The sequence below is a fragment of the Schistocerca piceifrons genome, chromosome 3, assembly GCF_021461385.2.
Source record: "Schistocerca piceifrons isolate TAMUIC-IGC-003096 chromosome 3, iqSchPice1.1, whole genome shotgun sequence".
Lineage (NCBI taxonomy): Eukaryota > Metazoa > Arthropoda > Insecta > Orthoptera > Acrididae > Schistocerca > Schistocerca piceifrons.
Genome location: NC_060140.1, coordinates 948,750,107 through 948,762,620, shown reverse-complemented (window position 1 = coordinate 948,762,620; position 12,514 = coordinate 948,750,107). Strand labels below are relative to the sequence as shown.

Here is a 12,514-nt window from a genome sequence, read left to right as displayed (position 1 = left end):
CTGCTACCAGTGTTTGTTCCACTATCATATAATCATACAATAAAGGATCCTTTCTATGTATTCGCAATACATTACATTTGTCTATGTTAAGGGACAGTTGCCACTCCATGCACCAAGTGCCTATCCGCTGCAGATCTTCCTGCATTTCGCTACAATTTTCTAATGCTGCAACTTCTCTGTATACTACAGCATCATCCGCGAAAAGCCGCATGGAACTTCCGACACTATCTACTTCTTTATTCACAAAATCAATTTGATTTTTCGGCAACCCATTTTTATGGTAATGCGTGTTATTATGTACGCCTTTAACTTCAATGGCCACGTAGTCTGCAAGACATACGGAGGGCTCCATCTGCGTCTACGGAACTGCTCTACAGTTCACAGAGCCTCTTCCAGACTATTTCTCGACCGTTCCTCTCTCGAATACAACGCGGGAAAAATGAAGAACTAAATCTTTCTGAGCGATCTCATTTTTTCTCTTATTTTTCTCGTATTTTACTACGCCCCCTGCCAGGCACTTAAATGTGAGGTAGAGAGTAGTCACGTGGATGTAGATAGTCATTTTTCCCTACGCAATCAACAAAATATTTCAGCTTTCGGAGGAAAAAGTTGATCAAGATAGAAACAGGGATAGCGTTCATGATGCCATTTTAGCAGCTATGGCTACAAAAGTTAATAAAACAGTCAAGACGGCTAGGAGAGCGTTTCTGCTATATAGAGCAGATAAGATGTTAGCATCTCACTTAGAGGCTGAACTGATGTCACTTAGTTCCAGCAAGAGCGACGTAGAGGAATTATGAGGAAAGTTCAAGCAGATTGTAAAGCCTGGTCTCGGGAATTATGTGCCTAGTAAGTGGATAAAGGATGGGAAACTTCCACCATGGTTTATTAACGAAATTCAAAAGTTGCTGATGATGGACTACGAAGATAGATACGAGAAATTAGGGCTCTTATGAAGGTATACAGACAGTCGTTTTTCCCTCGCTCTATTTACGAGTGGAACAGGAAAGGAAATGATTAGTGGCACAGGGTACCCTCCCCCTAGCACCGTACGGTGGCTTTCTGAGTATTTGCGTAGAAGAGGATGTAGATATAGTTTCTGTAAAAAGCTTGTGTTTTAATGACTGCCGGCCTAGCTCATCATATCCAGGACGCTCTTCCCGCTGTTTCGGGATATTACAAAACAAGCTGCCTGTTTTTGAGCCAATCAGTCCTCATTTATAATGTCCACTGGTTTTGTTCGTTTCTTGATACTGATTTTGTGTAGGACTTATCGATTGCTTTCGCAATTATTATTCATAGTTTGTTACTGTCTCCTGTTCTTACATTCCCTCGCCCCTTACAGGCAAGAGTGAGTTCTCACAATTATAATAAGCCACTCTTCATCCATCAAATTTATCAAGCGCAGCGTCAAATGTGGTCACTTGTCTTGATATACCACTTCAAGTTATCTGTTTTGTGTTTTCAACGTAAATTTCTATACGAGGTGCATTCAAGTTCTAAGGCCTCCGATTTTTTTTCTAATTAACTACTCACCCGAAATCGATGAAACTGGCGTTACTTCTCGACGTAATCGCCCTGCAGACGTACACATTTTTCACAACGCTGACGCCATGATTCCATGGCAGCGGCGAAGGCTTCTTTAGGAGTCTGTTTTGACCACTGGAAAATCGCTGAGGCAATAACAGCACGGCTGGCGAATGTGCGGCCACGGAGAGTGTCTTTCATTGTTGGAAAAAGCCAAAAGTCACTAGGAGCCAGGTCAAGTGAGTAGGGAGCATGAGGAATCACTTCAAAGTTGTTATCACGAAGAAACTGTTGCGTAACGTTAGCTCGATGTGTGGGTGCGTTGTCTTGGTGAAACAGCACACGCGCAGCCCTTCCCGGACGTTTTTGTTGCAGTGCAGGAAGGAATTTGTTCCTCAAAACATTTTCGTAGGATGCACCTGTTACCGTAGTGCCCTTTGGAACGCAATGGGTAACGATTACGCCCTGGCTGTCCCAGAACATGGACACCATCATTTTTTCAGCACTGGCGGTTACCCGAAATTTTTTTGGTGGCGGTGAATCTGTGTGCTTCCATTGAGCTGACTGGCGCTTTGTTTCTGGATTGAAAAATGGCATCCACGTCTCATCCATTGTCACAACCGACGAAAAGAAAGTCCCATTCGTGCTGTCGTTGTGCGTCAACATTGCTCAGCAACATGCCACACGGGCAGCCGTGTGGTCGTCAGTCAGCATTCGTGGCACCCACCTGGATGACACTTTTCGCATTTTCAGGTCGTCATGCAGGATTGTGTGCACAGAACCCACAGAAATGCCAACTCTGGAGGCGATCTGTTCAACAGTCATTCGGCGATCCCCCAAAACAATTCTCTCCACTTTCTCGATCATGTTGTCAGACCGGCTTGTGCGAGCCCGAGGTTGTTTCGGTTTGTTGTCACACAATGTTCTGCCTTCATTAAACTGTCGCACCCACGAACGCACTTTCGACACATCCGTAACTCCATCACCACATGTCTCCTTCAACTGTCGATGAATTTCAATTGGTTTCACACCACGCAAATTCAGAAAACGAATGATTGCATGCTGTTCAAGTAAGGAAAACGTCGCCATTTTAAGTATTTAAAACAGTTCTCATTCTCGCCGCTGGCGGTAAAATTCCATCTGCCATATCGTGCTGCCATCTCTGGGACGTATTGACAACAAACGCGGCCACATTTTAAAACAATGCGCATGTTTCTATCTCTTTCCAGTCCGGAGAAAAAAAATCGGAGGCCTTAGAACTTGAATTCACCTCGTATTGTTGTATTCACCAACATTCAAGTTGGCAGGAAGCGAACACCTTGGGGTGGTCACAGGGTGTTTATACCGAGGTGACAAAGGTCATAAGATACCTCCTAACATCGTGTCGGACCTCGTTCTGCCCAGCATATTGCAAGAACTGGACATGGCATGGACTCAACAAGTCCAACTGAGCCATGCTACCTCCGTAGCCCTCCATAATTGCAAAAATGTTGACTTCACAGGGTTTTGTGCACGAACTGAGCTCTCGATTGTGTCCTATAAATGTTCGATGGAATTCATGTCAGGCGATCTGGGTGGGCCGCGCGGGATTAGCCGAGCGGTCTCAGGCGCTGTGCCCGCCGGGTGGCCGAGCGGTTCTACGCGCTATAGGCTGGAACCGCGCGACCGCTGCGGTCGCAGGTTCGAATCCTGCCTCGGGCATGGATGTGTGTGATGTCCTTAGGTTAGTTAGGTTTAATTAGTTCTAAGTTCTAGGGGACTGATGACCTTAGAAGTTAAGTCTCATAGTGCTCAGGGCCATTTGAACCATTTGGAATCAGGCGCTGTAGTCATGGACTGTGCGGCTGGTTCTGGCAGAGGTTCGAGTCCTCCCTCAGGCAAGGGTGTGTCTGTTTGTCCTTAGGATAATTTAGGTTAAGTAGTGTGTAAGCTCAGGGACTGATGACCTTAGCAGTTTAGTCCCATAAGATTTCACACACATTTGAAATTTTTTGATCTGGGTGGCTGAATCATTTGCTCGAGTTGTCCGGAATGTTCTTCAAGCAAATGGCGAACAGTTGTGGCCCAGCGAGAAGGAATCTGTGATCCATAAATATTCCATCATCGTTTGGAAACATAAAGTCCATAAATGGCTGCAACTGATTTCCACGTAGCCGAACATAATCATTTCCTATCAGAGATTGATTCAGTTGGACCAGAGGAACCAGTACTTTACATGTAAACACAGCCCACACCGTTATGGAGCCACCAGCAGCTTACACAGTGCCTTGTTAACAACTTCATTCATGGCTTCGTGTGGTCTAAGTCACTCAAAACCTACCATTAACTACTTGTGAAATTGGCGGTTTCTACCCCAAAGTACTGTTATCCAATATGGCGGTCGTGACGCAAGTACGTGGCGCCACGTGACGTCAGCTGATGATGCAAGTGCCATTATCCAAAATGGCAGCTTTTGGCGGGAAGATGGGTCAGTTGGGCTACCTCTACTAACCTAAGAAAATGGTGGGAAAGTAAGGGCACCTCCACTAACCTAAGTAATTCTTCCTAGGAACCGGACATAAGTCTTTACTTAAACAATTAGAACCAGTACCACCATCAAGTGTGTTCACCGTCCTCGTGGAAAATGTGTGTGAATTTTGCTCTAAGAGCTTACTCTTGTAGGTGAGGTGAGTTAGTATCGTGTCACCCCCACTGGAGACTGCTCATTCAATTCAATTATAATTTTTATAAATTTGGCCAGCCGGAGTGGGCGAGCGGTTCTAGGCGCTACAGTTTGGAACCACATGACCGCTATGGTCGCAGGTTCGAATCCTGCCTCGGGCATAGATGTGTGTGATGTCCTTAGGTTAGTTAGGTTTAAGTAGTTCTAAGTTCTCTGATGACCAAAGAAGTTAAGTCCCCTAGTGCTCAGAGCCATTTGAACCATTTTTTATAAATTTGTTTAAATTTGCTCAAATTTCTTTAAATTTGTATAAATTTGTTTAACTTTGATCAAATTTGTTTAAATTTATTATCTACCCACAGCTTTAGTGTCGTGTTACTGCCACAAGAGGCTGAGATATAGGTGGTCCATGTTTTAGTACCTGTATTACATGCACTCATTCAGCTCTGGACATATGTCTTTATTTAAGCAATTAGAGGCAGTACCACCATCATGTAGGTAAGATAAGGGGTTCACTACACTTTCAGACACCTAGTTTCAACTACTTTTCAAGGTCACCCAACCATATTTCCTACACACATTGAGGGACGGATGTCACCCAGTTTATTTATTTACGCTGGTACAAAAACTCACCTTGCCAGTGGTCTAGAGGGGGGGGGGGGAAATTGATGTGAAAAAGGGATCAGCCTGTTGTGGGCAGTTGGAGAGAGGAAGGAGCGTACTTTATTTATTTTTTGAACAATTTATTTAGCCACAGATTTCACCTAATTTATTTATTTATTATGCTGATGCAGAACACTCACTCTGACGTGCTTGGGGTGACAATATACAGTTTACAGACCTGGAAACTGCTTTTAAATAATGCATTATGCAGATATGCAGAGACGCAAACAACTCGTAAGTTACTCAAATAATCCAGTACACACCATGCAGACATGCAAACTACTCGTAGATCACTGAAATAATGCATTCAAACACCTGAAAATAATTCAATGCACAAACACACAGTGCAAGTAAAAAAATGCAACTTGCCAGCCACTTGAACCCTGATTCTACTGGATGGAAATCGTAAGTCCACCTCCTAACACATAGAAACTGTCTACATGCGGTAGAGGAAGGTTAAGTTAGTGTACTTCATTTATTTTGCTTGGCAAGCTGACTCAATTATCCATCGTAATTACTTAATTAATCATAAAGATCGGTCCTAATTTCACAACTATATGCATAGTGCATGGTCGAAGTAGAGAGGATATAAAATGTAGACTGGCAATGGCAAGGAAAGCGTTTCTGAAGAAGAGAAATTTGTTAACATCGAGTATAGATTTAAGTGTCATGAAGCCGTTTCTGAAAGTATTTGTATGGAGCGTAGCCATGTATGGAAGTGAAACATGGACGATAACTAGTTTGGACAAGAAGAGAATAGAAGCTTTCGAAATGTGGTGCTACAGAAGAATGCTGAAGATTAGATCATATAATTAATGAGGAGATATTGAATGGGATTGGGGAGAAGAGAAGTTTGTGGCACAACTTGACTAGAAGAAGGGATCGGTTGGTAGGATATGTTCTGAGGCATCAAGGCATCACCAATTTAGTACTGGAGGGTAGTGTGGAGGGTAAAAATCGTAGAGGGAGACGAAGAGATGAATACACTAAACAGATTCAGAAGGATGTAGGTTGCAGTAAGTACTGGGAGATGAAGTTGCACAGGATAGAGTAGCATGGAGAGCTGCATCAAACCAGTCTCAGGACTGAAGACCACAACAACAACAACATGCATAGCGCTGCACAAGGAGGGCTTAAAATCGCAAAAAGTAACTATACCATAAAGCTTGCGTTATCCAGCTGGAAAAAAATTCGTGATACCACACCAAACTTACTCAAATATCTATCCTAATTACATAATTAATCACAAAGATCCGCCATAATTACACAAATGTATGCACAGCATAAAAAAGATTTATACCACTCGAAACCAGCAACAGAAACACTCAAACTCTACCCAACACCTACATGCTAGGGGTAAAAGCGTCCAACTGACTAGATCCTGGTGTTGGACAGAGACGAATTTAGAAAAAGTGTCTTACCTGCAAGAGTATAGCATATCCCTTTTTGACGTCAGAGACCACTACACACACACACCTACTAAAAAAAAAAAAAAATCTCCCTAACCAAAGCCAAAACACGCTATAACAGCTGATGGAAAGAAAAGCATCACAGTACTGGGGGAAATCGTCATCCTAAAAGACTGCATTCTCATCCATGTACAATCACAAACTATGAGATAGAGCTACTACACTGACAGTCTCGCGGCCCGTGTAGCCCCAGCCGCCAAGTCTCGCTGAAATGCCTCGCGGCGCCAAGGCGAAAGTCCTGCTTTTCCCCCAAATGCATCCTGTTCGTCTAAAAGTATACTGATGACCGATAGGTTTACCGTTAACAGTCGCAAGTAGACAGTGCTTTAAATCATATACAGAACACGTGGCTGTATATGAGTCGAACGAAGACTACGTCATGCAACTGATGCATCCTGACAGTGGAAAAATTGACCAGCAGCAACTTCTCCCCCTCTAGAATCCATCATAAGTCTACCATTAAATCGTACCTCGTCACAGCTCCATCTCAATCGATCATCAGCTACTGGACATGCTAATAATACCTCAAACACCAAATATTGACATGAGTGAGTCACAGGCATATAAGAATTGAATCCAACAAAGAAAAAAAAACAATAATTGTAAAAGAAGACAGCAAACAGGATGGACTGACTGATTATACATAGACATAAATAAAAGAAACTCATTAAAATTTTGTCATAAGAAATTAGCTACTTTTGCCACAGCAAACAATGTACCATTATACATTAGGCTCATTACCGACAATGAGACTTGTAACTTTGCTGCTGTTGGTCACTGGAAACAGAACTAGATAATTCTATAGAGACATAAAATTGTTGCCGGGTAGCCGGTACAAACAAAAAACAAATGTCTGCTGCTTTCCTGGGGACTCACTACCTTTCCCTGTCACCGCTGCTTGGTTGTTCATTTTCAGGAGAGGACTGGAATCCATGAATGCAGTACAAAAACAAAGGCTTCTCCAGCATTCGAAGAGGTCCTGGACGCTATTGGGTCCCGGGGGAAGTTCCAGACGAGGCTGAACATCGTCTTCGTTTGCTTTGCCTCATGCTTCGATCTGATGAGTGTCAACATGTTCTACCTGGCTATGCAGACTCCTGATCACTGGTGCTACGTCCCTGGCAGGGAGCTTTCCAACCTTTCAGTTGAGCAGTGGAAGAACCTCACCATACCGAGGTTTGTAGTGGTAAATGTTTTAGCTTTCATCGATCCATTCTTGGTAGAATGTTTTATACAGTATGAATGGAAACACACACAACTTTGATGTAAAATTCTACAGTATTCATTATTTTTGCACAAACCGATTTTCGGCTCTTATGCAACCGTCAGGTACAAAGATAAGTATGTGCTGCAGTGAAATTTTGTTGCATCATGTATTTTAACTAGTGCATCTAGAAAGCATCTCCATTTCCAGACATGTAAAATGTAAACGTTAGGTTTAATAATAAAACAAGAGGGATTGTTTCAGTGTAAATGCTATGTAACATTATTTATCTAAGATAAAATAAAGGAAGGAAGACGAACTATCTCGAAGTAATTGGAACTAACAAACATATATCCATCAGCCTAAGCTTAGTACAGAATGACCAGATGCAATTCCCTTATTCGCCACTTCAAACTGCAGATACTTGTCATAATCCCAGCCAGGACATGTTGTAAATTACCCCCGTCCGCTCTCCCTTACTCACATGCTCCATTTTCCTCTCTTTCAGTTACATAATTTCTCTTCTTGTGAAATAAAAAACATGTTGTATAATCACAGCTGCTTCACTTACCTGCTTAATTTCTCTACTCTATCTTATCTGTTTGTAATTTAGGAACTGCTAAAGAAAAAATAATTTTGTTCAGGCACACCTTTCGAATACGTATTGTTCAGTTTATTCTCTTCTGTGAACAACTGTTGTAATTTGTTTATGGTCCATTAATTACTGTGTCACATATTTTATCTTAGTTATTATTTACACTGAAAGAAAACAAGTTGTTTTAATCCTAAAATCTAATGTTAACATTTTTCAACTCTGGAAATGGAGATACTCTATAGAAGCATTAGTTTAAAATATTTGCTCGAACAGAACTTCACCGCGCCAAATGCTTATCTTTGTACCTGTAGATCACGTATCGGACGAAAACCTATTTGTAAAATAAATAAGAAATATTGTAGAATATTACACCAGCATTGAGTGCGTTTTCGTTGATAATTTTGGCTTTGATCTACTACAACTGCCTAGTACTTCAATGGAAGTTGAAACACACTAAGTACAGCTTGTTATACATGTGTGTACAGCATAAGATGAAAAAAAATGGCAAAGACCAATCTTGGTTTAATGTTACCATTCACAAAATGTAGTGAAAACAGAAAGTGTTGTACTTTCAATTTGAAAAATAATAAACAGATAGCGCAACTTGCTTACCTATAATACGGGATATGTGCAAAGCGTGCAACTACATTCACTGTCATATTTTGGAGAAACATCTAAATCGAGCGAAGTTACGACTGTAGGACACATTTTAAAGGCAACGACGGATCCTAACTTAAAGATGTCTGACCACCGTACGCACAAAAGTAAGCACTACCAGTACTTAAAAGCAGTTTAGACTACTCATTACGAAGAGGGCTCCAGGAAAAATTTGTATTAGAAACCACTTTATGGGGAGGACAATCAAGTGTCAGAGACATTGTTTATAATAACAAAAATAACACTCAGTAATCACTCAAATTATCATAAAAATTACGACAGTCGAAAAGTCGAGATTGAAAGGGCATTTCCAAAAACCACACATCTGTATTAATGTGCTTTATTTCTACAATTTCAAAATTTCACTCAGTGGTTTGTATTCTTGAAAGATAAACTTGAAATGCGTCTATACTGCCGTGAAACCGGTAGTTGGGAATAAAGTCCCTACATACAGCCATGCAGCTTTTGGAAACACCTCGTCATTGTTGACTTTTTAATTGTTATAATTTTTATGACAATTCGAATGGTTATTGTGATTTGACTGTTGTTGGTATTGTCACACAGAAACTTCTATTAGTTTTGACATTGAATACACTGTGAAATCTGCACCTTTTTAAAGCTTATCTTTACCGAGAATCAGTAAGAAAACCGACGCACAGAATCTATATCTACATCCATACCCTGCAAACCACTATGAAGTGCAAGGCAGGGGATACTTCCGGTTGTAAACGTCTTAAGATGTTTTAGTTTTCCATTGACGGGAAAATTAGCCATCTTTAATTAGTCTTCTTTTGTCTTAGAACTCCAACATACGTAGTGGGTGCAGTTAATACCAGATCCCCAAACTTTGTACGTAGGGTTTAGAGGTATAGTTGGCTTTTACCATTTTGCCAGCGGCCTGGGACAGAGGTGGGGATGGGTTGGTGGGTGGGTGGGGTGGTGGAGTTAAACACACAAAATCCCTCATACGACTGCACTCAGTATTACGTAAAACATGCACTTGGGCCAGAATATCTTATGACCGAGCGCCTAGACCTCACACACCTGTTTCTTGTCTGCACTTGTTCTCTTGATGCTGCAGCAACCAACTACAGTTTCATCCTGAAATTGTTTATTTACTAATTAGGTGCAGTTCAGGGAGCATACACACAGCGAGGACCACAAATATCTGGTGAAGATTGTATATATTATACCAGTACAACAGGATAATGTGAGCTGCACTGTCCACATAAAACATATGAATCGGTCCGTGCACGACAGCTAGCATTTCAGAGAGTCATGTCTCAGGTTCTGTTGATCACAGAGACAAGGGGTCAAGCGTTCTGGATAGTTCTTGGCCTAGTAACCATTTGTATACCTATAGGAAGGACGGCCAAGCTCTAGCTTCTTCTTCTTATTTTCGTTTTGGCCATTTGAGGACCACGTTGATTCGCTTCTGTTTCGTTTCTTCTGATCTTTCTCCTTGTCCAATATTCTTTCATTCGCGTACTTTGCATCTTTCTTCGTTCTTCCGCCCATGATGATTCTGTTCTGTGTCTAGTTATGTTCTCTAAACCTGTGAAAGCCTGCATTTTTTACTTAAAAATTACTCTATTGTATTTCCCTGATTCCTACATTCGCATTTCTTCTAGATACCTTTGCACCTCTTGGATTCGGTGTACTTTGGTTCTCTTGCTCACCAGAAACTGTATTATTTGCTGTGTTAACCTCCCCTGATCCATTCTGAGGATGTGCCTTTTGTTCTTCGAGGTCCCACTGTCCGCCTGAGAGTTTTTCGTTCCGTCAGTTCTAGCCTCTTACGTACTCCTGTTCTTACCGGGTTAAGTCTTTCTGCTGCATATAAAACTATTCTGCAGCACATGGTCAAATTAAAACATTACACACTTCCTCCAGTCCAGAGAAACTGAGCGGTTGGTTCTTCTGCATTCAGTCTGGTCCAGGATGGATGTAAGGCAACTTATAAAAGGACCATTTCTTCGTGGGCACTTCCTGAGATAATCCTAATAAACCATGATTTTTCGGTTCCAAAAGTACGAGTTGTGGCAGAGAAACTTCAGTAACACGTATTAATGACAGTTCGTCGAAATTTTCATCATATGTTCTGAAGACGATGATGTCGAGGAACCTTGAAACATTGTTCAGAATGACAGTCAGTTTGTGGGATACAGAGGGTCATAGTTACGTACTTACACGTGTACATTATGCAGTAATATCCGACGTGAGGCACAAATGTAGTTTTGAATGACGTAGTGAACACATGGCAAAGGTTCTAGCACCATCATCATGGTTCTGAGGTCACTAGACGATGCTTTTAACCAGTATTTTTTCACCAATAAAACTAAATGATCTGTTGTCTCTGTTGCATGGGGGCTTAATTAAATAAATTTGATTGAAAATATTTTTGTTTTTTTATTTTGTTAGCTGTAAGTCCGATTACGCAGTGTCTCGTAATCGGTTGGCCCTGACTAGTATTATTACGCTATCTGACTGCAAAGAACAATGTAAGAAAATTTCCGTAAACACAGTTAATTAATTAAGTCCCCAGCAACTAAAAAAAAAAAGAAAACCAACAAGACCAATAAGCACAAGAGTCACTGTTCTGTATGTGGGAGTGTGACTCAACGTCCACATCTGGCACGGTTCTTTTCCAACAAGACAAGAATTTTGATACCAATTATACTGACGTGACAAAAGAAATTTAGAAAAACTATAATTACGCAAGAAAACCAAAATTCACTCTAATACAAGAACACGAGCCAGATGCTTTGTTGACTGAACCTGTAGTGACACATTATTTCAGATACACAACTAATAAAGGAACATTATAAATTTTACCTTCATATATATTGACGAAATGCACTCATTACAATAACATCTGCTATCTCTCCCATCAAATAACTGCATAAAACATGGAACAACACTCTTTACTACAACATCTTACTCCAACTTCACGACAAGCAGTGCCCACTAGCACATCTCGGTACGAACTCTTAACACACACTCTCCTCTACGGGCTCTCAACAACCACTGACTGCCACGATCTCTTAACACGCACTGTGGAGGCGGCTTAATAGTACTCTTTGGCGCACTCTCTGGCGCAGTGGCACAGTGTAGCCACCTTTCATATGCCCCTCCTCCACAGGCCAGAATTTGATGGTATTTTTGCCAGCATTGGTGGTGAAAATACCACCAAATTCGTCCACAAAAATACAGACAAAAATAAAAGATAATATTAATACCTAAATATTACATAATTAGTTAAAAATTTTGGCTTTGCACTGACCTTACAGTAACCTAATATATGAAATACAGTAAGCAATACAACTTCTTTTCATACATGTGGCTTTACATAATAGTTTACACAATATACAAAAAATCAGTTTATACAAATGTTCACATAAAATGCTTTCAATGATTAGTTTATACAAAAAAAGAACACCAACAGGTAACATCTTTTCAGTAAAAGCAGTCCATCAGTTGCACCCAGTAAAGTTTAGCAGGTACACCCAGCAACAAGTCACATTAGTTCAGTAGAAGCAGTTCATCAGTGGCACCCAGTAAAGTTCAAGAGGTACACACAGCAACAAGTCACATTAATTCAGTAGAAGCAGTTCATCAGAGGCACCCAGCAATGTTGAGTAGGTGCAGACAGCAACAAGTGACATTATTCAGTAGAAGCAGTTCCATCTGTGGCACCAGTAAAGTTCAAGAGGTACACACAGCAACAAGTCACATTA

The 12,514-nt window shown here is 41.1% G+C and overlaps 1 protein-coding gene across 1 annotated transcript in view; it reads left to right on the top strand.

Annotated features, from left to right (window-relative positions):
- LOC124789259 (solute carrier family 22 member 7-like) overlaps positions 1 to 12,514 on the top strand; it is a 155,098-nt gene that overhangs the window by 24,590 nt on the left and 117,994 nt on the right. Inside the window, exon 2 of the mRNA XM_047256556.1 lies at positions 7,238 to 7,497. Coding sequence (XP_047112512.1) covers positions 7,238 to 7,497 — 260 coding nt within the window. The remainder of the gene's footprint in view (positions 1 to 7,237; positions 7,498 to 12,514) is intronic.